We start from the raw sequence: 27,952 nt of genomic DNA, 5'->3' as shown, positions 1-27,952 counted from the left end.
CAACAGTGCAAGAGGGTTCCCTTTTCTCCACACCCTCTCCAGCATGTGTTGTTTGTAGATTTTCTGATGATGCCCATTCTAACTGGTGTGAGGTGATACCTCATTGTAGTTTTGATTTGCATTTCTCCAATAATTAGTGATGTTGAGCAGCTTTTCATGTGCTTCTTGGCCATCTGTATGTCTTCTTTGGAGAAACGTCTATTTAGGTCTTCTGCCCATTTTTGGATTCGATTGTTTGTTTTTTTAATATTGAGCTGCATGAGCTGTTTATATATTTTGGAGATTAATCCTTTGTCCATTGATTCATTTGCAAATATTTTCTCCCATTCTGAGAGTTGTCTTTTCATCTTGTTTGTAGCTTCCTTTGCTTTGCAAAAGCTTTGAAGTTTCATTAGGTCCCATTTGTTTATTTTTGTTTTTATTTCCATTACCCTAGGAGGTGGATCAAAAAAGATTTTGCTGTGATTTATGTCAAAGAGTGTTCTTCCTATGTTTTCCTCTGAGAGTTTTATAGTTGACATTTAAGTCTCAAATCCATTTTGAGTTTATTTTTGTGTATGGTGTTAGGGAGTGTTCTAATTTCATTCTTTTACATGTAGCTGTCCAGTTTTCCCAGCACCACTTTTTTTTTCTTTTTTAACATCTTTATTGGAGTATAATTGCTTTACAATGGTGTGTTAGTTTCTGCTTTATAACAAAGTGAATCAGTTATACATATACATATGTTCCCATATCTCTTCCCTCTTGTGTCTCCCCCACTCCCACCCTCCCTATCCCACCCCTCTAGGTGGTCACAAACCACCGAGCTGATCTCCCTGTGCTATGCGGCTGCTTCCCACTAGCTGTCTGTTTTACGTTTGGTAGTGTATGTATGTCCATGCCACTCTCTCACTTTGTCACAGCTTACCCTTCCCTCTCCCCATATCCTCAAGTCCATTCTCTAGTAGGTCTGTGTCTTTATTCCCGTCTTACCCCTAGGTTCTTCATGACCTTTTTTTTTTTTTTTTTCTTCTTAGATTCCATATATATATGTTAGCATACGATATTTGTTTTTCTCTTTCTGACTTACTTCATTCTGTATGACAGACTCTAGGTCCATCCACCTCACTACAAATAACTCAATTTCATTTCTTTTTATGGCTGAGTAATATTCCATTGTATATATGTGCCACATATTCTTTATCCATTCATCAGATGATGGACACTTAGGTTGCTTCCATGTCCTGGCTATTGTAAATAGAGCTGCAATGAACATTGTGGTACATGACTCTTTTTGAATTATGGTTTTCTCAGGATATATGCCCAGTAGTGGGATTGCTGGGTCATATGGTAGTTCTATTTTTAGTTTTTTAAGGAACCTGCATACTGTTCTCCATAGTGGCTGTATCAATTTACATTCCCACCAACAGTGCAAGAGGGTTCCCTTTTCTCCATACCCTCTCCAGCATTTATTGTTTGTAGATTTTTTGATGATGGCCATTCTGACCGGTGTGAGATGATATCTCATTGTAGTTTTGATTTGCATTTCTCTAATGATTAATGATGTTGAGCATTCTTTCATGTGTTTGTTGGCAATCTATATATCTTCTTTGGAGAAATGTCTATTTAGGTCTTCTGCCCATTTTTGGATTGGGTTGTTTGTTTTTTTGTTATTGAGCTGCATGAGCTGCTTGTAAATCTTGGAGATTAATCCTTTGTCAGTTGTTTCATTTGCAAATATTTTCTCCCATTCTGAGGGTTGTCTTTTGGTCTTGCTTATGGTTTCCTTTGCTGTGCAAAAGCTTTTAAGTTTCATTAGGTCCCATTTGTTTATTTTTGTTTTTATTTCCATTTCTCTAGGAGGTGGGTCAAAAAGGATCTTGCTGTGATTTATGTCATAGAGTGTTCTGCCTATGTTTTCCTCTAAGAGTTTGATAGTGTCTGACCTTACATTTAGGTCTTTAATCCATTTTGAGTTTATTTTTGTATATGGTTTTAGGGAGTGTTCTAATTTCATACTTTTACATGTAGCTGTCCAGTTTTCCCAGCACCACTTATTGAAGAGGCTGTCTTTTCTCCATTCTTTATTCTTGCCTCCTTTATCAAAGATAAGGTGACCATATGTGCGTGGGTTTATCTCTGGGCTTTCTATCCTGTTCCGTTGATCTATATTTCTGTTTTTGTGCCAGTACCATACTGTCTTGATTACTGTAGCTTTGTAGTATAGTCTGAAGTCCAGGAGCCTGATTCCTCCAGCTCCATTTTTCTTTCTCAAGATTGCTTTGGTCTTTTGCAAATGAAGCAACTGACAAAGGATTAACCTCCAAAATTTACAAGCAGCTCATGCAACTCAGTATATAAAAAACAAACAACCCAATCCAAAAATGGGCAGAAGACCTAAATAGACATTTCTCCAAAGAAGATATACAGATTGCCAACAAACACATGAAAGAATGCTTAACATGACTAATCATTAGAGAAATGCAAATCAAAAGTACAATGAGGTATCACCTCACACCAGTCAGAATGGCCATCATCAAAAAATCTACAAACAATAAATGCTGGAGAGGGTATGGAGAAAAGGGAACCCTCTTGCACTGTTGGTGGGAATGTAAATTGATACAGCCACTATGGAGAACAGTATGGAGGTTCCTTAAAAAACTAAAAATAGAACTACCATATGACCCAACAATCCCACTACTGGGCATATACCCTGAGAAAACCATAATTCAAAAAGAGTCATGTACCACAATGTTCATTGCAGCTCTATTTACAATAGCCAGGACATGGAAGCAACTTAAGTGTCCATCGATAGATGAATGGATAAAGAATGTGTGGCACATATATACAATGGAATATTACTCAGCCATAAAAAGAAATGAAATTGAGTTATTTGTAGTGAGGTGGATGGACCTAGAGTCTGTCATACAGAGTGAAGTAAGTCAGAAAAAGAAAAAAAAAATACCATATGCTAACACATATATATGGAATCTAAAAAAAAAAAAGTGGTTCTGAAGAAACTAGGGGCAGGACAAGAATAAAGACGCAGATGTAGAGAATGGACTTGAGGACATGGGGAGGGGGAAGGGTAAGCTGGGACGAAATGAGAGAGTGGCATGGACATATATACACTACCAAATCTAAAATAGATAGCTAGTGGGAAGCAGCCTCATAGCACAGGTAGATCAGCACAGTGCTTTGTGACCACCTAGAGGGGTGGGATAGGGAGGGTGGGAGAGAGATGCAAGAGGGAGGATATATGGGGATATATGTATATGTATAGCTGATTCACTTTTTTACAAAGCAGAAACTAACACACCATTGTGAAGCAATTATACTCCAATAAAGATGTTAAAAAAAAAAAAAAGAAAATACCTGGGGCACCTTCTGTACTGAGGCTGATGTCTGCGGCTATCATTGGACTGTCAGTGCCTCCTAGTGGCCAAGGCTCCAAAGGATTCCAACTGAAAAGTGGCCAGGACAGGAACAACCCATCTGGCAGCCCTTTCTCTCTCCTTCTGAGTCTTGTCCCCACCTATTTGCAGTTTGTCCCAGCCCCACATCATGCAGTGAGAATTCCATCATCACGTACCAGTCATTTCATCATTTTGCTGACTGAATTCCCAAACATGACCATGATGATGAAAAAATTGGGAGGCGGGGGGAGGGAGAGGGAGGAGGGGGGAGGGAATATAAATATAACAAAAGTCACTAGCACCTCTAGAGCAGGTCAGTTTGAAAAGTGCTGTGTAATATTTTGGTCACTGTTCTTCCTTCCCATCAGCCCCATGGGAGCTCCGACAAGCCCACTCTTATAGGAGACTTCAGATGCCCAGAAGTGCCAAATCATCCTTCTGAAATCATTCTTTATTAAGCTTCCTTAAGAATAATTTCAGATGTGTTACAAAGATATGTAGAGGCTTAGCTGGTTTCTCTGGAGGCTTTTATTCTAGAAAGAACATGCATGATCATAAAGATCATATTTTAAAGTGTATATGGTTCATAAAATGAAAGATAAATCATGTCCACAAGCATAACCTTGAGATTACTGTCGTTAGGCTCTTGCTGGCACAGGATGTACAGATGTAGATTTGGGTATGGGAAGGAATGCCTCTGTAAACTGCAGAGGAATTGTGGAGGCTCCACTTGTCCATGAGGGAGAGAGAAATTCTGTGTAACAGATAAGGCCATGCTACAACAAATGAAGTGCGAACTCTTCCTTCTATATACCCCTTTGGTCCCCAAGGCATCCTTTGTCCTCATGCTATGTCTTATCTCCTCAAGGGTCCCCTCCACCAGGACTTTCTTTCCCTAGAAAATGCCTATATTCCAGTCCTTTCTCTGTGCTATTTCTACCTTTTCCTTATCAAAACATACCTATCCCGTCCATTCTCTCAACTCCCTTGGAATATAATCTGATAAAATATTTCATGCTAAGATTTGAATAGTAGCTTACTACCTATTTTTCTGGTCCTCCCATTAACATTTGCATTGTAACTGGGGACACCCGAAGCCCTTGACTCACAGGGCTTGGAAACCAACTTTATCTCCCAAATTATACACACCACCCATGCCCATCACCCCCCAGCACTCAATCTCAAATATGATGTTGTTGAGGAAGAATACCCTTTGCTTCCCTGAGTTCTGTTTGGGTGTCCCCACAACTGACCACTCTTGGAGGGTCACTGCAGTGGCTAATAACACCGTGTGTCAGAGTCCAAAGGCTTTGATCTGGAGCCTACTGGCACCACATTCTGATATTATTTATTCATGCAACCCACAAACAGAGCTGGAGAAGAGGGGTTAACAGGAGAGGACACAAGCCCTCAGGGTTTCTTTGCAGTGATTGCGGCTTGCCAAGGAAGGTTGTGGATAGCCGTGGACTATTCCAAAAGAGGGAAAGAATCTGGCAGTTGTTTGGAAGATGTCAAGCAATTAAAGTGTGACCACAATGTAAAAAATTGGGGGCCGGTGGAGGGGGGAAGGTGAGTGAGCGCTGCGGCAATTAGGGGACATGATGCTGAAAGCCTGAGATTTGTACTGCCATCAACTATGTCTTATCCAACAAGTTTCATGGGTTTCTAAGTCATTTCTAGAAAAAGCACCATGCCATGCCGGGCAGGAAGTCCCAGAAACAGCCCAAGTGTTGTACTCTCATCCCTACCCTTGGCCCTGTCTCCTCTTTCTCCCAAACTTCCCACCCCCGTCAGCTTTTGTGCCTTCCGGGTAAGAACCGGCTTCACCATCTCTCGGGCAGCGAGCCTACGCTCTCGCCTCTAGCGGCGCCCGCATCCCCGAGCGCGCAGGCCGACCCGGCACCGCGCCGCGCTGATTCGCTGCCTCGGAGACTGCGGTGCCCGCGACGCGCCCGCCCCTCGCGGCGCACGCCGGCTGGTTCAGCCTCAGTCTGTCTGCAGCCGCGGCCACTGCGAGCAGCGCTGCAGCCGGGGCACCGACGCCTCAGTGCTCGCTCGGCGCCCCCGAGGACAGCAACGGCGAGCCCCTAAAGCGCGCACGATGCAGGCCAGCGCCGATTCCACGAAGATGGACTGTGTTTGGAGCAACTGGAAAAGTCAGGGTATTCTCTTTATTTCAGTTGTGCATGCCTGCGGCGCACGGGAACGCCGGCACCCAGACTCGGCCATTGTGCATCATTTCACCTGTGGGACCTATGCATGCTTATACCCAAGAGCTTTCTGATGGGGGGAGTAAACTTGTTCTGTCAAAAATCAAAGTGAATGGTGTTTGATTTTTGTGGGTTTTTTCCCCTTGTCCTGTCTTTTAAAAAAAAAATTCCCCCACCCCCACCCCTTTGTTTTCTTGTTGTCACGCTAGTATTTTAAATAATGCGTCTTTTGCCTCCTCCTGGAGCTCTTTTGGGATTCAGTACTTGTTTAATCTCTTCTCATTCCCGGAGTTAAAATGCTTTCTTATTGTTCCGTGCATCCCAGTGCATTTAATTTATGCCTAAAGGTTGAAATCTCCTGGTAGAACCATTAGCTGAGAAGGCTGTAGTGCATCCTTTTAAGAGGGACACACCCATTTCAGGCTTATTATTTGTGGTCACACAAAGGAAACTGGAAATGCAGAATAGCTCTCGAAATCCTGAAAATATGATGGCGTAGACACATATTAGGATGATTCACTTTGAAATATTTCAGGGTTTTTTTGTCTTTCATTGGGGTAACCTGTAACTACTGTTTATTAATAATGGGTATATGTGGAACAAATGGAGGGAAGTTAAAAAACAGTGCCATTTGCCCTCTGGTATAACAGATTTATTTTGAAACAGTCCATATTAGCACTGGGTGTGGCCACCCTCCAGCCTCGCTTGGATTGCTTTTCAGCCATTTTTATTCAGCCTCATACTTCACACATCTCCATCTCTCCTTTGTTACATTAAGATTCTGTCCTTCATCTTGCTCAGTGTGAGATTACTAGGAGAAAGAGAGACTTTGAAAGAAAGAATTACATGTTGTAAACGTGGATGTTTATAATATGAAGTGTCTTTTAATATTTAACAAATATCGTTCTGAAGAAGGTGCGTTTGACTTAACCTGCAGGGTTGCAGCATCCCTCAGGGGGCCAAGAATACACTGGAGCAGAAGCTGATTTTTTTTTTTTAAAAACCTGGCATCTTCCTCTTGTAATGTTATATCATAGAAAGAATGGGATGTCTTTTCACCTTTAATGCCCCAAGGAGTTTTTCTTTGGTAAATCTTTTAAGCACAGAAAAAGTAAACATGAACCTCAGAATTAAGAACATATTTTCTCAGTCTCTTATTTGTTGGTTGGGTGGCTAAGACATAAAATACAATAGTCTAGTTCAAATTATGTGGGCCTATTGGAAATACAACTGTCAAAAGTAAATAAATGGACCTAATAAATTTAAATGCCAGGAAATAAGAAATGTACGGCCATTCAGGGGGCATAATTTTAGAGAATGATGTCAACTACATGAACTAGCATATGTTTTATACAGGAGGCAGCTGTGAAAATTCTTGGTAACATTTCATTCTTGTTATGTGTTTAGACTCAGCCAGTTTATTCCGTATACACACTCAACATACATCTATGGCTTGAAAGAATACCAAGTTTAGTTGGACATAACAAAGTTGGTTTTTAGACTATGCTTATGGATTTCCTCTATTCTTAGCAAAAGTAAGTACCAAAAGTGGCAGATTTTCTGCCTTATTTGTATAAGATATAAGACACTATTTCATTACAATCCTATGTGTTTTGCCTCAGTTGACATTCTCACTGGGGGGGGGGGTTAAAAAATGTGGACATTTATAATCAGAAAATAACACAGAATGCCATAATTTGTCCATTGAAGACAATCGTTTTCATTTCCACTGTACAGCTGCTTACGAAGATTAACGCAGGATCGTTGAGGGTCTTTCATACTCTGTGACCTTTGATAGTGTTCAGTACCATTGATTTCCTTTTGTCAGATAGAACACAGCCATTATCCTGAAAATTAACTAATAACTGGGTGGGTGGGTTTATAGGCATAAAAGAGAAATAATAAGTATTCCCGTTTCTCCCCACTAGGAGAACTTTCACCTAAACTAAAATCTACAGTAAGATTCTTGTTTAGCATTTTCAGTGTATCTTCTTCATTTTAGTTCCCTCATTATCAAAAACAGTTGTTCTTAACACTGGCTGCATATTAGTATCACCTGGGAAACTTTAAAAACCACGAGGGATGCCTAGGCCCCACCCCTAGAGGTTCTGATTCAGTTGAGCCAAGCATCAGTATGTTTCAGAAGCTCCTCAAGTGAATTTAATACATAATCAGGGTTGAAGCCACTCATGTGTAATAATTCTTAGCCCAATCCATAGACCAGCAGAGCAAAGTCTAGTGTACAAATGATGAAATGGGTGTGATCAAGGAACAGCTGTGAACGCAGTTAAAAGAAGTAAGTATTAACTTTGTTGATAATGTCCTCTGAAGGTATTAAGAAGTGAAAGTTTTGCTTGGAAAAGGGAATAAAAGTGAGTTTCTGTTTCCTCCATGTTAAACAATTCCATGGAGAAATTTGCAGCCCATTGGGTATGTCATGAAGACTGTACCGAAACTAATACAATGCGTCCTGAAGACTGTAGTATACATGCAAAAGGAACCTTATATTTATTTTACTAATATATATGATTTTAGCTGTAGACAAGAATGTTTAAAGAGAGACTAAAGTCCACATTATACTACATTGCACACATTCTGTTTCCGGTTTAAAAAAATGATACTCATACCCAATTGGTTAATAAACCAAAGCCCAGTCTACTCAGTGAAGATGAAATAAGACAATAACCTAATAAAACATGGCAATCTTCAGATTACTAAGTATTATTATTATTAAATATTAACATTTATTGGGCACTTTTACTGAGTGCTTTACTCGCATCATTGCATTTAATCTTCATGAATCCTATGATGTGTGAGTTGTTTTATTATCCCGTTTTACAGGTGATGAACTGAGGCTTCTGCCAAGGCACACAGCTGGTGATGCCAGAGGCTGGATTCAAGCCTAGGGCTGTCTGACCCCAGAGCCCCTTGATTCTTGATGTTCTACCATCTGCCTCCGAAGTAGATGGCTTCTTCCTCAATGGTTTTTCTAAAAATGTGAATTATCTAGGTAATGGGGGGTGTTAATAACCCGTCACATTTACATAGTTTTCATTTTGCCAAACATCTTCTCATTTGAACTTTTCAGTTTACTCTTGAACAACATGAGGCTCAAAGAGGTTAAGTGACTTGCCCAAAGTTTTTCGATAAGTGGCAAGTTGAGTAATGAAAAGGTGACTCTGGCCGCGAATCCAGAACTCTTCCTATCAACGCTCACTGCTTCTTTCACTAATGCTGAGTTACAGAAAGTGAACTCTCCTTTACACCTTCAAAGATATTTTCACACAGGTTACCTCTTTAAAGACAAAGCAAAACTGAGCAGTTGAGGCAGTGATCTTGACCAGTTTATGCCATTGTTGTCATCACCCCCATCATCAACTCATCATTAAAAATTCTCCATCAATATTATCCATGTGTTGGTCATTGTCCTAAACTCTCGTTACATATCTTAATCTCATATCTTCCTGAGACTAGTGTGTTACTCTCATTTTATAGAGGACGAAACTGAGGATTTTAAGGCTGAGATGGCCAGTAATTTGCCCTAAGACTTAGGTGGGTCCCAAACGCAGAGCAGTCTGATCCCCAAACCTACACTTTTAACCACTCTACTATACTACCTGAATCCAAATGGTACTGAGGCAGGGGAACAAAGTTTGACCAGAACCACTTATCCATATCATTTCACTTGTGCTGCAAAGATTGCTGTTTTCCAGATATCACTGTACATGACAAGTTCATGGGCAGGACACTTGGCAATGTGGGGGGCTGAGGCTAGTGGTCAGCTCCCACTTTACTGCACATGGCAGCATTTTGTACTTACAGGTTCCCCTGCCTGTAAAATAGTGAAGGGTGAAACACTTTCCAGAGACTATAATCTTACATGTTTCTGATTTTGTTAGAAAATAAAATATTTTGAAATTTTTATGCTGGCCTACAGTTCTCTGTGGAAACACTCTTGAGGGTAGTCTGTTCTCAAAGGTGCTAGTTCAAAACGGCCAAGCCTCCCCAAATACACAGAAGAAATGTCTGTTGTAGCCACAGGAATTGAAAGAAATGCTTGTATTTTGAAAATGGCATTTAATAAAGACAATTTTACACACAGACATAAAGGCAGACCAATCCCACCTTTTATCAAAAACAGCATTTTATTTGGATTCAGTATTATTAGAATACTTGTGCAAACATTACAGCATAAATAATTTCATTTACAAACTCCCTCTCTGCAGATTCTAATGCGGTCTAATGGGAAAACTGGCTTAGCTGAGGATCTAGGGATTTTTTTTTAATGAAAAAACTCTCATTGTACAGATAATATACCAAACGTAGGTAGTTATTACTCCGTTGAAAAATAAAATTCTCCTTTTTCACAATGTATTATCATTTTCAAGAGAATCTTTATAAGGGAATATTTCAAAATTTGGGGGTAGAATAATGGCCTTATTGGTTTTCTAAAAATAATACATGCACATTATGAAAATTTCCATTTCTACAAAGAGTTTCAAATGAAAGCCACAAATCATCCAGAGTCCTACCACCTAGAGTTAATTAATGTTAGTATTTGCTGAATATCTTCCAATATCTGTATACCATGTAAAATGAATCTATAGAACTAGGTAGGGAACAAAAACAGCTTTTATTAAACAAGATTGTACATATCTCAAAAAGTATTTAAAATAATTTAATGGGAGAAACTGGCATGAAAGAATTGCTGAACTTCAAATATATGTTTCTTTACATTATGAGCTATTCCTTACTAAAATTAAGAAAAAGACTATGATAAACATCAATAGGTTAGAATCATTTTTTATTACATGTTTTGGTTTTAGACTGTACAGATGGACTCTCTTCAGTGTCTTGTTTTTTTTTTTTTTAAAGGAAGAGCCACCATGGATGAGAAAGATTGACAGAAATGCCATGCTAAATCCACATCTTCAAATCTATGGTTTTTCTCATATTTCCATGAATTAATATTTCTTTCATTAAAAACAATAATATTCCTGATATGCCATCACGAAAGCGTTAATTATGATTACCATACATCAATAGGGGTTGTGGATGAAATCTTCTGTCATATTCAGCAGGCCCTTCCTTCTTCATCATTTTTAAAGTGATGCCTTACCTCCCTCCCACTTTCTTCTTATAGTATTTGAAATTATATTCTTTACTCAATTGTTTTTCCTCTTTAGAATAATTAATACATTCAGGAACAGAATCTGTGAATTGATCTATTTTAAGTTCACTTAAAATAGAATTCTAAAATCTAATGAAAGCTAATTAAATTTACATCACCACCAAATTTCCCATCCTTCTCAACCTGATGTCCTAAGTTGTGTGCATATTTGACCATGTATTAATATTTACATATTGTCACCTTTTCAGTTCTTATGAAAGTACACACAGCCATTAAAAGAAACATGACTACCTTATAATTAAGCTCACAATTTGAGTGCTAAGAATTTGACATTAATAATTCTTTAAAAACCATCTTCTGCCTATGTGATAGATAATAACTACATTAAAACCTTGATCATTATAATTGTATTCTAAATTTATAGCATATATTTCAAATAAGAAAATAAAATTGTTAGGAGTTTTAGAACTTAGAAGTATAGAGTTCTATTTCCCCCAAGTATGTTTGAGCTATAAACTTAAATCTGAGCAATTATCTTACTGTTTCACAAGATAAAATCCTTAAATTCTTCCTTATTTCTTGTGTTGCAAAAGGGGGAAAATAATTCAAGCATTACTTATAAGTTCTTTGCCCAAACTGGTGTTAATGTTGAACAAATGAAAAGTAGAGAATGGACTTGAGGACACGGGGAGGGAGAAGGGTAAGCTGGGACGAAGTGAGAGAGTAGCATTGATATATATACGCTACCAAATATAAAATAGACAGCTAGTGGGAAGCAGCTGCATAGCACAGGGAGATCAGCTCGGTGCTTTGTGACCACCTAGAGGGGTGGGATAGGGAGGGTGGGAGGGAGAGCAAGAAGGAGGGGATATGGGGATATATGTACACATACAGCTGATACATTCCCTTTGTTATACAGCAGAAACTAACACAACATTGTGAAGCAATTATACTCCAATAAAGAAGTTTAAAAAAAACAGACAAAAATAAAGAAAAAAATCAAAAGAAAAGAAAAAGTACAAATGTAATAGGTTTTAATGTTTAGAATTTATTGCAGTTATACCCATTTCACAATGGGCATACTTCACATGTAGTCATATTTTATCTCCTGCCTTCAGAATCATTTCACCAAACTGCAGATCAAATCTAGCGATAATAGGGGTCAGGAAGGACATAATATTTTATTGAACAGAACGAAGGTACAGTGAGAGATCATTCCTTTTCCTCGTCTTATATCTTTTTACTTCAAGAAATATTTTAGCCATTATGGTCTTTGTCAAAATTTTTAAATATATTCTTTAAAAAAGAGAGAACCAACAGCAGTCTACCCTCTATTCCAATACAGTGATGGATTTTAAGAAGGTATGGCCCAGACTTAAGATTTTGTGGCTAATTATGACTGATACAAACCAACCAATGAACAGTTTTGTATTTTGATCCAGTCAGAAAGCTTATTCAAGAAAGAAAAAGCACACAAAGACATTCATTATTCAATACCTTGAAAATCTTTCTGTGTGCCTCCCTCAACTACCATGTGCCCAAAGCCTGTCTTTCTCTCCATATGGCCGTGTCTTCCTTTAATCCTAAATGAGCCTATTTGCTGGAGGTTTAGCAGGAGAAGCTGACCACCCAGTCTTAAATACTGGGCCCTACTGGTTCATTTCCTGGCCAGGCCTACTCTACCAAGGTGACAATGGCTTAAGCATCATTGTGTTAATTTCACAGCATGGAATATGGTCCTAGTAGTTAGAACTAGCAAACAGGAATCACATTCAGCTGTTAAACCCAGGAAAATGGTAAATCCTTCATGAGTATAAACGTAGTTTATGCCATCAGTCTAATCTGAAGGGTAGTCATTAGAAGAACGTGTTTGCTTTTGTCTCCCATGGAATAAAAGTCCCAGAGATTGTTGCTAGCCGTGGCTTTGGCAATAAAATCCTTCATTTCTCACTGTTCTGCCAAAGCTGATTAGAGTAGAAGATCATCTGTGTGGGTTAAATGCTGTGCTCTTTTACTATCTACACGGAGCACCAGGCTTAACATATATTCCCTTTCAAAACATCCACAGAATTACTTAACCATCTAGAAAATAATGTTGGCATTTTTCTCTTGACAGTCAGATTGGCTGCATTTAAAAGATGTGAAGGAAGGACCTAGAAAATGGAATCACTGCAAGAGTCTTATCTGCAAAAGTGTCTTCTAGCAATTTCCTCTCTGGGCTCAGGGCTCCTGGATTACCTTTTAACTTTTTACCTTATGTAGGAGACTGTTTCATGGCAAATGAAACTCATGGATTAGTTGACCAGAAGATGTCATCTTTGAAGGTCTCTGTGTATGTTTAAAGTATTTTATTACATCTATTTCCATTATGTTTCTCTAGTTTGATGGCAAAATGAGGGAATAAAGTAGAAAAAGTTACTACTGTTATTGTTAACTTTTTGTGCTGATATTTTATTTGCCTAACAAAAATCAGAGTAATGGGCTTTTCTATCACTGCTTTAGACACTGAGTTGTAAAGAACTGAGGGTTTTCTAGCTTTGTAATCCTTTTCACAAGGTAGTAAATTATTGGAGACTTGCTGAAAAGTAAATATAAAAGTCAAAGCATATCATTTTCAACACTTCTTTTGATGAAATGCTGATATCATTTGCGAACAGGAATTTCACATATTTTCTGACCTGGCCTTTGAAAAAGTAGCATTAATTTGTCACATAGCAAGTGGTGCAATGCTCCCTGAAATCTTTTTTGGACCAAGATGAAATATAAATAAATACATTTAAGAAAATGGTGCAGTAATGTAGATAATTGTGCACAATTTATTGCCATTTTATATATTATCCACATTTTGCCTTATAAATAAAATATGAATAGCTGCACCACTGTCTTTTCAGTTCATACATTTTTGATATACTTTCTGAATGCTAGAGTCACTATTGGATCATTTAATTCAATACATTTAAAATAATGTCCCAATCCAAAAAACTTTAGACTGCAGCAAAGGGCTTTCTTTCTAGAAATTTGACATTGAATTTTATTTCCATTTAGGTATTAATTCAAACCTTGGATCACTTCTTCTATTTTATTGTTCTATTCTTGCCTGGATTGTGGAAATGAGAGTAGCACTGATTTCAGCATTTGAGATTAGGATTCTTCAAATCTGCCAAATCAGCGAGCCCACCCTTCTAAGTCAGCCCCAGGCAGGCTGCAGTGTATGCTCCCACATGTGGTTTGGGGACAAGGATGAGCTCACCAAGCCCAGCCTATTTCTTAGATTGGTAGAACACACTGATCTCCCATTTCATTGCATTGCTCCTTGGTTTTTAGCAGAGTAATTTAATTTTTATAATTGGCAACACAATACAGTAATTTACCTGTCCCAGTGAGTATGCTTAGTGAATGTGTACTCAGCTGTTTAAACTCTCACCTAGCCTTCCTGTATTAGGAGGATATTGAAAGAGACAAGCTATCTACTGCTGTATTCAAAGGCTACTAGTGATAATTTGCTGCAGTTAACAGAGATACTTATGTTTTTCTTACTTGGATTCTAAGGAAGCTTTATTCAAATACCCATTTTTCTGGACCAGAGACTATAAAGCTTCCTACACAAGTTTACATCACTCTAAGCAAAATTAAAATGTAAAAAATCAGCATTTATACAGCAGCTTGGGGGACACAGAAACTCTCTTCTGTGATCACACTTCATCACTTCCTACCCTTCCCACTGAATCATCAGGGCTTCAGGCTGTTTGCCGGCACTCTGGCCACACACAGCCCTTGCCATTCTCCCAGCGCATCAGTTCCCAAAGGTCTTCACTGCTTGTCATTCCCAGCCTGAGCCCAAGGTTGTTCATTTCAATTCTGTCCTTTTGGATCTTTGACTCCTCTAACTATGCCAGTTCACAAATCTGGACCAGCCCCACAATCCACAGATCAGAACACCCAACCTCTAGCCCTGTTGACTGGATCCACAGAGATCCTTGACTTTAACCAAACCCTCTTTACTTCCTGGAAGCCCTTTTATTAATTTCTTTTTGAGTCCTACTGTATTTTTCTAGATCAGCACTGTCCAATAGAAATATAATGTGAACCACATATATAATTAAAAATTTTCTAGTGGTCACATTAAAAAGTAAAAAGAGGGCTTCCCTGGTGGCACAGTGGTTAAGAATTCGCCTGCCAACGCAGGAGACATGGGTTCGAGCCCTGGTCCGGGAAGATCCCACATGCCGCGGAGCAACTAAGCCTGTGTGCCACAACTACTGAGCCTGTGCTCTAGAGCCCAAGAGCCACAACTACTGAGCCCACGTGCCACAACTACTGAAGCCCATGTAGAGCCCGTGCTCCGCAACAAGAGAAGCCAGCGCAACAAGCAGCCCAAGCACCGCAACAAAGAGTAGCCCCCACTCTCTGCAACTAGAGAAAAGCCCACGCACAGCAACAAAGACCCAATGCAGCCAAAAATAAATAAATTTATTAAAAAAAAAAATAAGAAGTAAAAAGAAACAGGTAAAATTACTTTTGATAATATACTGTATTTAATCCAGCATATCTAGAGTATTAGCCTTTCAACAACAGAAAATCAATATAAAAAGCATTAATGAGATACTTTTTACATCCTTTTTGTAGTAAGTCTGAAATCTGACATGTACTTTACACTTGCAATATGTTTTAATTGAGACTAGCCACATTTCAAGTGCTCAGTAGCTACTGTGACTTATCACTACTATATTGAACAACACAGGTCTGGACCTCTCCTAATCTCTTCAAGCCCTACCCCTATTCTCCTCAGTCTCAGGAGGACCTCATGACTCATTTTCCAGGGAAAACTTGAATAAATCTACCCCGAGCCACTTGATATTATTCCCTATCCACCTCAACATATATCTGTAGCCACACCAATACTTTGACAAAATGTTCTTCCATCCTTACCCACCCTGTCATTCTTCCTTCTTTGAAAAGAAAGAGCTGTGACTGATCCCATCCATTCCCCGCCTTCTCTGAGACTTTGCTCAAACAAATATCTTCTCTTTCCGGGGATCTTCACGCCTCCCTTTTCACTAACATTCCCAGGTTTGCTCAACCTTAAGATTTGCTTGTTACTACTCCCAAAACTACCATTTTCTTTACCATCTTCTTTATTACTTTGAACTTCCCACCACTGACCCGACCCAAACCTTTACAATAGGGCTTCCATCCTCACTAGCACCTAACACCACTCTCCCCCCAGTTATGAGTGACTCCCCAGTCTTCAAAACCAGTGGTCCTTTCTCATTTCTCATTTCCCTCATTGCACCTACCGCATTCCACACTGTAGCCTACCCCTTCTGAAAGTTTCCTTCTTCTTTACTGCCAACCCCTTTCTTCTGGAAGTTTCCTTCTTTTTTTTTTTTTAAAGCATTATTCATTTTAATTAATTAATTTATTTATTTATTTTTGGCTGTGTTGGGTCTTCATTTCTGTGCGAGGGCTTTCTCTAGTTGTGGCAAGCGGGGGCCACTCTTCATCGCAGTGGCCTCTCACTATCGCGGCCTCTCTTGTTGCGGAGCACGGGCTCCAGATGCACAGGCTCAGTAGTTGTGGCTCACGGGCCTAGTTGCTCCGCGGCATGTGGGATCCTCCCAGACCAGGGCTCGAACCCGTGTCCCCTGCATTGGCAGGCAGATTCTCAACCACTGTGCCACCAGGGAAGCCCAGTTTCCTTCTTCTTGACTGCCCTAACCCAACACTCTTGTGGGACCCTTTTCTAATACCCAAACAGGACTCCTTTTACAGCTTTACTCAATCCTTTGAATCCTTAACTATGGTTCATCCCTTATTACATCCATTAGTTTCTCCTCTCTTGGAGGTTTCCTCTACTTTCACGGCTTCAATCATCATTTCTACTCAGAATACACCCAAATGTGAATGTTCAACCCTCTTAGCTAAATGCCAGTCCTGCACTTCCAAACCTCTACTGTACATATCCATCTGAATATCACATGGATATTACTGTCCATTTTAACTCAGGGCTACTGTGACAAAGCCTATAAAAAGAAATCATTTTATTTCCAAGCCTCTAAAAAATTAATAAGTATTGTGTGTAATTGTCAGTTACATCTCATTTGTGATCCCTGTCCCATCTCTGCCCCAGGCTGTGTCAAAATGCCCTGCTTGATGTCATCACAGCAGAACCTGGAGGTATAAAAACAAGTGTTAGCTTTTTCCCAAACCAGTTCTCCCTCAGATTTCCTATTTTTGTCAGTGATACTAATCACTTTGTCACCCAGCTTTGAAATGTTGCTTTCGCCCTTAATTAGTTCTTCATCCTTTCTCCCACAGCTAATTGATCACCATTCTTGTCAACTAATCCTTCATAATATTTCCCTTTATCCACCCCATCTCCTTAACAAATTGTTCTCCACATTCTCAAACCATCCCACAACCTCTTTCATCAATTCCAGTACTGTCCCTTCCTTGAACTCAACTTTTGCCACCTCTGACAACACAAGGTATATTGGCATTGATGCAGCATTTAAAAAAAAAAAAATGAATGTTCCATCTTCCCATCTAGATCTTAAGTTACATAAAAGCAGGAACAAAATGTTATGATCTCTTCATTCCTGTGCTTACTAAATAAACAGATGACCAATAACTGTTTACTGTTATTTACATTTCAAGTGAGTGCCGCCACCAGACCAGATAATGACTTGATTGCCCTTACAAAAAAAAATTCTATAAATGTCTAGCTCTGGAAGCAGATTGAAATATAATCAAGTTGCCCCAAATTAATTTTGCATACTTTGGGGGACAGTTAACATTCAACCACATAACATGAGAGAGGCAACTGTTTTTTGAAAAAAGCATCAAACTTAGGGTTTGATCTTGTTTCTCCTATTAAATAGTCAGTATGCGAGTTTCTTAACTTCTAGTTTCCTTGCCTGTTGTACACCTGTATAATGGAGTTTATTGTGAGGTTTAAATGAAATAATATCTGAAAGTGCTTTGAGCATTTCAGAATCTGTGTAAATAGAGAATCATGTCACAAAGTACCCAGAATCAACATCCATTGATGTTTTAAGAAAAAACTTTTGTTGACCTCCCAATTAGAAACCTCTGGCAATTTTATCAAGTTGATTGAAAGACCTGTTGTGTAATTACCCTACACCAAACTAACGTTACTTAGTTAACAGTTAATGTTCTCTGCCCACAGCTTCTTCTAGTGAAGCCCCTACCTGGTGCCTGCCATTCTTGGGCTGTTTGAACAGGGGTCCAGAGATTCAGAAGGTTTTTTCTAGAGGCCACATCATTTTTAACAGGTGTTATGCAATTTGTTAAGTGGGGATTCACTTGAAAATAGCAAATTCTGTCTCCTCTTTGCCTGAAAACTACTTGCAGTGTCTCCATGCCCCTTTACATCATCTCAGCGATGGGTAAGCCTACCATCCCTAGCACTGTGTACCCCCATAGCACAGATCATGCTGTTTTATAATGTGTTTATTTCTAAACGTGTCTGCCATGGGAATCTGTGGGCATCATAAAACAGAAGATTACAGTTTATTTACATATAAGTTTTCTTTTTTAAACAATTCATTTATTTTGATATACCTGGCACTTAGCGCAAAGCATGGCACTTAGTACTTGCTCAATAAATACTGAATAAATGAGCAAACGTGGAAGAGGTAACACTGCAGGTAATGGTGATGTTTTAGTCTCCTTTTTATTCTCCTTCTCCACTCCCCTACACTTAACAGAGTAAATACTAAGAGGCTCCTAGCCCCCAGGAGCCTTTAGGCCTACTGGTCTAGACTTAGGCCTAGGCTTACCTCAATTTGTTGTCTCCAGAGCCACTCACACCCAGGGAGGAGCCAGGCTTCTGTAGAGATCCCTTCTTCTCCCACTTCTGTCATCTACCCTCAGGGGCCCAGGGGTTTCTTGTGTCATGTCTTCCCAAAGATTCCTCTTCTCTGCCTGAAAAGAAAGAAACCATTTGTTACTTGCCTAATTGAAGAATAAATTTGCGTACATTCTCCAGCAAGTCTTCTATGCTTTTTTCATAATCTAGTGACTGGAATATTTAAAATATTTCCATTTTGTATCATATTTGAAGCACCATGGCTTTATTCTTTTGAATTTAATTTTTTGTTTCTGAGTTGAAAGAGGCAAATAACTGAATGATAGGTGTGATGTAGATTTTAAAGCTTGTATTCCAGATTTTTTAAGTCACAAGAATGTAAGTGAACAAATCATATGATTACAAAATGATTTAATCCAAATTCCAGGGATTCTTGAGACAGCTACTAACCCTTCAGTTTTGCTCATTTTGGAGGCAGACCATATCTCTATTCAGAAGCCTTTGGCATTAGCTGGGGTCTCCCAGACCTGCTGCCGTGCTTCTGAAGGTTCCACTTCTCCAGAACCTCTGTTTTCCTTGTTGCTGCCCCTTCTCAGCAGCAGGGCCATGTGTATGACTGATGTGCTCATCTACGGGCCACCATTGAGACACTGAATTGTAAACAGGGCATCAAGATGCGTAAATCAATGCCATCCAAAAGAAGAGAACAGGAACTTCACAGAGTCCTCTGAATTTTCAATCTTGTTTCAAAGTCACATAATTTAGGCCACTGTACAGATGTAGCCCACTGAGATTCACTCATAGAGATATTGTCACTGGAGGTTCAACAGCCTATTCTTATCTGTGAATTTACTGATTGACCTCAGGGATAGAAAAGATTCTTCCAAAGCAAAATGGGATGACAGTAAGTGCCCTGGGAATAGCGCTGTGTCTATTCACCTGTGTTTAGGAATCCAAAAGCTGGTGAGAACCTGTAGCAACTGCGGCTTTGCGGAAGGGGCTGCAACAGCTCCCACGGTGGCACTGCCAGTGCTAACTGGTGTGTGTATGTGTGTCTCCTCCCTACAGCTATTGACCTGCTGTACTGGAGGGACATCAAGCAGACGGGGATAGTGTTTGGGAGCTTCCTGCTGCTACTCTTCTCCCTGACCCAGTTCAGCGTTGTGAGTGTCGTGGCCTACCTGGCCCTTGCTGCGCTCTCAGCCACCATCAGTTTCCGCATCTACAAGTCTGTTTTACAAGCTGTGCAGAAAACCGACGAGGGTCACCCTTTCAAGTGAGTGCCGCCACCAGACCAGCCCTTGCCCCACCTCTCATGTGGCTCTTTCGTCTGCCTCTATTTCAGCTCCTGTGCACTATGGGTTGTGCTTCTCTGACACCTAACAGGCCTCGTAGAGTCTCCTTTAATGCTCTCTCTTTTAATACCTAATATTTCTGTTAAATTTCTAAAACAAACTCATTTATCTCTATTCTAACCCTTACTGCTTTATTGAGCTTTTAAAACTTTATTACTACTAATTAAATATTAAATATGTATCTTTAATATTAATTTATATAATTTATATAATATAAATTCTTTTCTTGTGTGTGAATTTATGAAATGTGAAAACATTCAATTTATATTTAATATTAATTTTATATTTATTATTACTAATAGTAATCATAATTCATTATATGTATACAATGTTTTATAGTTTAAAGTGTTTCAACAATTATTCCTCCCAACTCTCTGAAGAAGGCAGAACATTATAATCCCTATTCACAGATGGAAAAACTGAGGTTCTAAGAAGTAAAATGACTTACCCAAAGTCACATGGCAGTAAATAGCACAGAGCCGGGACTAGAGTGTTTGGATTTTTATTTCTCTGCTCTTTCCAGAAGTTTAATATCAAAGGGCCAAACTTCTGAGGGATGCAAGGTTCATGAACAGTATTATACACCCTCTTCCGTATTTTTATACAGGGGAAATCTAACTAGAATGAACACTGAAGAGGAGGATTTTTTTAAGGCAGTGTATTAAGAGGATATATGAAATGTGGCAGAGGGAGATATTAGCACTTCCAGATGCATGCTCCCCAACTCCACCCCAATTTAGTTGTGAGTCTAGCTTGTAAGCCCCAGGTATTTTAGCACTGACTGTCAGAGTCACCCCCTCACCTGGTGCTGGCCCCAGAGTGCAGGCCCCACTACAGGTGTCCTCACCTCCTGGAACTGAGGAATATTTCTGCATCCCGAATGAGACCTGTAGATACTGCTGCATGATGGCTTCTGAGCCAGCCCCAGTAGTTCACTGGAGATGCCTCTGAATCCTTCCTGGCTCACCCTCACCAGTCAGCTGAATCAAGGCCTCAGGGCACCAGGCTCTTAAAAGAGGGTAAAGACGCCTGTGTTATGGGGCCTTGTTGACGAAAGGGAAAATGCCATGTTTCAGACTTCTCTTCCCAGCCTCTGGTTCCTGGACTCAGTGTCAAACACAGTTACAGTCTGATCATTCTCGCCCTTGGGATGTATTTGGCCTTCTTCTAATGCAGAGTTAATGGGTTTTCTGGGCCATAACTTGGTTACACATGTTCCCATCCCAAAAGTGGGAAGAATGGAGAAGTGGAGTGTCATTTTACCAGGCTGAATACTATGCCTACTTCAGTGACCCTAGCCTGTGACCAGTATCCACACTGTCTAATTAGAGTCCTGCCCTGCCCCAGCCCCTGTCCTTAGCCATCTGAGAGAGGCTGGTTTCTGCCACGTTCTTGGTTCCAAGCCTGTCAAGTTACACTGAGGACTCATCTCTCACTTGGCTTATTTCTTCTGTAACTACCCAGTTGTAGGATCAAGAGTCTAACTGTAATTAGCTCAACTACTTTATCTTCCATTAGGAGACATTTAAAATGTAAAACACTCCTTCGGCTGAATTGTTTTTATCAGCAAAAGGAATATATAACTCAGAGTACATTTTGAATCAAAACATTTTATCTAGACAAATCAGTTTTTCTATTTTTTTCTAAAAAGCCAAGCATATAAACATAAATTCTCTAAAACTCAAGCCAAATTCTGTTTTACTCTTTTCCTCTCAATCCTCAGAGTTAGGTGAGCACTTTAAAAACTCTGGAAATATCCTCAAAATAGACAACATCACAGAGTGGGGGAAGGAGAGAGAGAGGATGGGCCTGGGGAAGGGGGGAAACGGCCAAAACAGGAGGATGGATTGATCCTTATATACTTGAAGAGTTTATCTACCCAAGAGTTCAAATTAACCATTTGAACAAATGGAAAATGCAATTACTAAAAATACCACTCTTACTAGAACCAGTGAGCATTTTAATATGGTGCAGTTCACTTGCATTTTCAGAGTTCTCTAGATAAAGCCTGAAAGTACTTTCCGGAATTTCAATATGAAGTCTTAGAGTTTTGATGACAAATAATAATTGGCAGCTAGAATTTTTGGATATCTCAGTTATTTAAAAAGACAATTCATCTTCATGCAGCCAAGAAGAAAGGAGGACTTTCACAATTGCCTGGTGGGCCAGAGATATACAGAGAATTCAGCAAATGAGCTGGTTTGGATTGACTTTTCTCTGTTCCCAGCCAGTTGCTCTGAATTATCAGCTCACACTGTAATGTTGCCTATGGGAGACAGAAGCAGTCCCAGTGCCCCACTAAGTGCCGTGATTCCCGTGTTCCCCAATGCACTGGCTGTGGGTGTGTGTGGTGCCCTGTCGCCTTCTGGCTGGCATGAATCCTTCAGGATGACCTGGCTGTTGTCCTCAGGGTTGGAAAAGGAAAACTTCGCTGTTTCAGGATTCCCTTTGATGGAGTTCTCTGTGGGGGTCCTTTGTTGACAGGGCCTACTTGGAGCTTGAGATCACGCTGTCTCAGGAGCAGATTCAGAAGTACACAGACTGCCTGCAATTCTATGTGAACAACACGCTTAAAGAACTGAGGAGGCTCTTCCTTGTCCAGGACCTGGTGGATTCCTTAAAAGTACGATTGCTTAAGGCGTTCCGTTTGACGGTCTTGAGTTTTATTTTCCCTAACGGTGTAACGTTATAAACTGCGACACGATGGAGAATAAAATAACAAGTGCTAATTATATTCTAGAGTCAGAAAATCTCCAACTGTCCAGTACCATGGAGCTCATCCAGTCTAATCCCCTCATTTTACAGATGCTGGAACTATGGTTCAGAGAGGTTAAGACACTTGCCTGAGGTTGCCAAGTGAGTCACTGATAGAGCTGGGATCAAACCCAGGTCACACAGCTTCTAGTTCTGTACTTTTTACAATATCCCAGGTTGCTTCTCCTTACCATTTTCAATTCCTCAATTTCCTAAAATTATTTTAAAAATAAAAATCTAGTTTAGGGAATGTAAAAAATATATATGCTTTTTCTTTGAAATGCTGGACTCTGCTAATAAGACATGTGGGCTGTGAGACTGAACCCCTGAGGGGAGAGGACCTTGGGCACTTGGGTGTTATTCCTGGTGCCATCATTGAACTCACCAGGTTTCTTTGAACAAGCTGCTATGACCACCCCGTGGCTTACATGCAAAACCAAAGTCAATCAATCATGATTCAACAGGGCAAGGATGTTGTGAGTTCCCCGTTCCCCCAGAGCACTTTGTACACACCAGGGAGGGGTCTCCCATGGGCTGCTCCATAGCTGAGGAAGAAAGAGCAGAAGGAAAGTGAGTGATGAGGCCTTAACCCTCAAGGTGCTTTACTGGAATAATGTCTTGGCAGGTAACGACTAAAAAAAAGAGATAGCAGGGAGATTATAATTACTTACCGTAGGGCTTTTAAGGTGACATTTCTCTTGACATTTGTAATGTAAGAATTGTGGGCTAGAATGGGGATCAGCAAACCTGATCTATAAAGGACGATATAGTGAATATTTAAGGCTTTGCAGGCTACACAGTCTTTGTTGCAGCTACTCAACTTTGCCATTATAGCAGGAAAGCAGCCAAAGACAATATGTAAATGAATGACTGTGGCTGTGTGCTAATAAAACATTGTTTATGAATACTGAAAATTGAATTTCATATCACTTTCACATATCACAAAATGTTATTCCTGTTTTGATCTTCTTTGACTATTGCAAAATGTAAAATCCATTCTTAACTTGTGGGCCCATACAAAAACAGGCCAATGGCCAGTTTGCTGACCCCTGCCCTAGATTATTATTTTGTTGAGTCCTTCAAATCTTACAACAAAGAGATCCAAAGGGTTCGGAGAGAAGTAAAAACAGGATCCTCTTTCAGTAATTCTGTGATGAGCTTGAAATGCTCTTACATTTTCTATTGAAACCATGATGTAGTTTGCCTCAAGTTTTAATCTAAAGAAGTCAATGAAATGAGACTCTTATCTGTCACGATGGTTTTAGAAGCTCTGATCATCATTTCATTCTTTAGTTTGCAGTCCTGATGTGGCTCCTGACTTACGTTGGCGCTCTCTTCAATGGCCTGACCCTGCTGCTCATGGGTAAGGACAGACAAGCGTGTTATGTCTCCCCTCACACGTTCTGTGAGCATAAAGCTTCCTAGGCTGTTAGCTGTTAGCTTGCTTGGATGGATTCCTAGCAACAAATGCCAGATTCTCTGAGTCCAGAGCATTTCCCTGACCATCATAGTTCAATTAAAGAGTATAATATATATTACATAGTAATAATGAATTTCTTAATCTGAAGTTTTTTTTTCTTCAACCATAACTGGTTTTATTTGGCTTCAAATATATATCTGCTTCAATGGCATTTATGTGTAGAAGTTCATTTTCTTCTTAGGAGGTCATTCCCTCATTCCAGGAATAATGACTTAATATCCGTGAAGGCCTCAGCATATTTTTGTTTTCCTTATGAACTAGTCCTGCCATCTTTTAGCTAGAATGCTGGCTACTGCAAATAATGTCATAATATCATGTGACTATATAAAAATGTATCTATAAGCTTATTCTTACTGACAACTCTCAATTTTAATACTATATTTGTTTTTCATCCCAGCTGTGGTTTCAATGTTTACTCTACCTGTAGTGTATGTTAAGCACCAGGTAAGTTCTATGTAGTGTCAAACATTCATGTTAAGTTTTGACCTTGTGAACCTTGGATGTGCTCATGATTTCTTCCTCTTTGTAGGCACAGATTGACCAATACCTGGGACTTGTGAGGACTCACATAAATGCTGTTGTGGCAAAGTAAGTTACATAGTGCAATTCATAAAAAGGAGAGACCGCCTTAGGCAGGCGTTTGACTGGATTAGATAGGAGTAATAAAAGGATAAGAAAATAATAGGTTGATTTATGATCATTCACTTATTTGAGGCTTATATTCACACCCTTCCCAATTATATTATTTCATAAATTAAGTATGAATTTTAAAACTTCCAATTAAACAAAACTTTCAGTGGTTTATTGCAGGTATAATGAAGTGAATTTTTATGAATGAATGATATTAAGCTCTATCTGTGGACTGGCTCATGTCCAAGAATAAAATGGGTTGGAGGAAAGAAAGAAGCCTGAGTCAGGAAAGTGAAATTAATTTATAACAGTTTAATCGAAATAAAAACAATTAAGTTAAACATTTTCAATTTTTAAACAATAAATATCACTAACTTTTTAAACCATTGAAATTATTTTTAAAACTTAAAACTTTTTTTAATCTTTAGAACTTTTGTTACATTTTAAATTACACCATTTTAACTCAGCAAGTGTGTGTGTTTGCTTATTTTATTAACAGCATTGCTTTTCAAACCTGAGTCTTAAATAGACTGTACTTTATGGCTACTTTATATATTAGGAGATAAAGATTCCAGTTATAAGTACCTACAGTTAATATGGTCATTAACTTAGTAGTTTTCCTTAATTCTTAAATTAGTGTTTTTAGATATGTCTTCATCTAAAATGATAGTTTTTATGTTGTCCTTATTACTCAAGATTTTGTTTTAATCAAAAGCTGACCTAGGCTTCAACTACAAATACATGTCTCAAAAAACTGGACTTTCTCTCTAGTAATCTTAGAATCATGTGGCTAGACCTAGGTGATGGTCAGAATTCAAGGGAAGTATTTTACATAGTAAAAGATGTATAAAACAAAACAAACAAATAAGAAAAAAACAAGCACTTTAAAGTTCCTCTGCTATTTGATTTACATATCATCAGTTACAGTTCTCTTTTGAAGTATATAAAGATTTTTGTTTTTTACTGTATATTGTTTATATTCTTCCTCTTAAATTCATGGCGAATTTGAATCTGTATCAGATCTGTAGCACATTTCAAAATGCCTGAAATTATCAGCTTGGACACAAATGCAACTAATACCTAATGAAAATCAACAAATTGAGGATATTCGTTACTTTGTACTAAGAAATGGCAGCATGGTATAATATGAAACTTGGTGTTTACCAAACCTGGGGAAGCTGTTAAAAATATGACTTCCCAGACTGTACAACAGACTTATGGAAATAGAATTCCTAGAATAAGGGACCTGTAATCTATATTTTAATGAACTCCCTAGGTGCCTTTTTGGCAGTTAGAACTGTGTTTAGGAACTACAGCAAAGAACACCAGAATAGGAGCTTGCAAACTGGAAGATAGAAGTCTTAGTGCTCAGTCGTCCAATACTTAGTTTGAGGATCTTGAACAAATCACATCTCTTAATTTTTTATTTGACTGATTAGTTGCTTGCTTCCAAAAAAAGACATACTTATTATTTTACGGGAACTGCATGTAACAGGCACAGAGAGTATAAAGAGGAATGAGATGATCCTATCCTAGCAGAGCTCTCAGCCTATAGGTGCAGACAAAACTGTAAAGAAATAACTATAAGACAGTATAAGAATGACAATAGAGTTGCATAAAATATTAAAGTGAGAGAGATAAGGAAACTACTGGTCTTACCTGGAGGGGATTATGGAGAGCTACTAAAATGAGGGCCCTTGCCAGCATGGTCAGGTTCTGCTGCAGACTTCTCTCTGTGTCCTCACATGGCAGAAGTGGAAGGAAGCTCTCTGGGTTCTCTCTTATAGGGCACTAATTGCATCCATGAGGGCTCCGTTCTCATGAACTAATCACCTCCCAAAGGCCCCACCACCTAATACCAACACACTGGGGGTTAGGTTTCAACATGTGAATTTTGTGGGGGCAGGGTGAGGGGTGGAGCGAGGCATAAACATTCAGTCTATAGCAGCCTTGAAAGATGGGTAAACACTCATCAGGTGGATGATGAGGGGAAAGACATTGCAAGAAGAAATAATACAGGTAGAGGCAGAAACATGAAAATGTAGGCCAAGTTCAGGGAGCAGTGAGTCAACCAGTGTATCTGAAGTTTAAATGAATGGAAAGATGAACTGGAAAGGGTCTAGAAAGAGAGGCAGAGGACAAGTATTGAACACTCTAAGGAGTTATGACTCTGACTCAGCAAGAAATAGCCTGCCCTTGATGTTCCTATGCTGGAGATTGATGTAATCAGACTTGTATTTTGCACAGATTACTATGATAGTCTAGTGGGAGGAGAATTGGAGAGGAAAGTGGAGATGTGGTGATTAGCTGGGAGGCTATTAGAATTCAAACAAAAGTGATAAGGGTATAGGCCTGTTAAAATGGAGGGAAAGGAGAGATGGCAGAGAAGTAAAATGTATGAATGTAGGTATACAATATAGTTGGTTAAATTAAAATTGGAAATCAAGGATCTGAAAAGGAATAGAAAGGAAGCTAAGAACAAAAAGAGAAACTGGGGAAGTTACGTAGTTCTTGTTATCAGAAAGGAGGAAACAGCAGTTCTTCAAAAGAATCTGTTTTGCCTGACACTAAATTTTGAAGGAGATTTCTTGGTGGGATCTTACCTCTAAGGCTCCTTCAACCTCTGAAATTCTGATTCCATGCTAGAATAACTCCACCAGAAGAACTCACACCCTTTTAGTGAAACAGTTAAGAACATGATCTTTGGAATCAGACTAGTTTGAGTCCATTTCTGGCATTTTTTAGCTATATAAATTCATTATGCATGTTATTTGACTCCCTGAGCTTGTTTCCTTATCTATACATTGAAAAGATAACGTCTATAAACTACTCTTACTTGGACATAGGAAGCACTCAATAAATATTCAGTGATCATGATCATGATCATCCTTCTACTGCTTAGAGATCAGTTCACAAGGGGTGTGGAGGACAGACTGGGTCAGGAGACCTTGGTGCCCCTCCCTTCTCTATACTGAGTGGATGATGAACCTGTCCAGGTCAGTTAACCTTCCTGTGTCTCAGTTTTCCAGCTCTAAAGGCTGACAAATTTGAAAAGGTAAAATAAATATTTTAGAGGAAATTAAAGCTTTAAATAACTGAAAACCTAATAAGAAATCTGCCTCAAGTGAATACAACTCTCCATGTCCAGGTGAGTTATATTCTAGGA

General features: G+C 39.2%; 1 protein-coding gene across 4 annotated transcripts in view; it reads left to right on the top strand.

Moving 5' to 3' along the window:
- RTN1 (reticulon 1) overlaps nucleotides 1-27,952 on the top strand; it is a 278,915-nt gene that overhangs the window by 240,979 nt on the left and 9,984 nt on the right. For 3 of the 4 annotated variants that reach the window (XM_059915734.1, XM_059915735.1, XM_059915732.1), the window contains 5 exons: nucleotides 19,636-19,843; nucleotides 22,407-22,545; nucleotides 23,970-24,039; nucleotides 24,554-24,600; nucleotides 24,686-24,744. In XM_059915734.1, the coding sequence (XP_059771717.1) occupies nucleotides 19,636-19,843; nucleotides 22,407-22,545; nucleotides 23,970-24,039; nucleotides 24,554-24,600; nucleotides 24,686-24,744 (523 nt within the window). Of the gene's footprint in view, nucleotides 1-19,635; nucleotides 19,844-22,406; nucleotides 22,546-23,969; nucleotides 24,040-24,553; nucleotides 24,601-24,685; nucleotides 24,749-27,952 lie in introns of those variants that run through there. The other variant, XM_059915733.1, reaches the window with a different exon arrangement.

Source organism: Balaenoptera ricei, chromosome 2 (assembly GCF_028023285.1).
Source record: "Balaenoptera ricei isolate mBalRic1 chromosome 2, mBalRic1.hap2, whole genome shotgun sequence".
In the NCBI taxonomy this organism is placed as follows: Eukaryota; Metazoa; Chordata; class Mammalia; order Artiodactyla; family Balaenopteridae; genus Balaenoptera; species Balaenoptera ricei.
The sequence above is the reverse complement of the archived record's forward strand: the minus strand, read 5'-3'. Positions and strand labels throughout refer to the sequence as shown.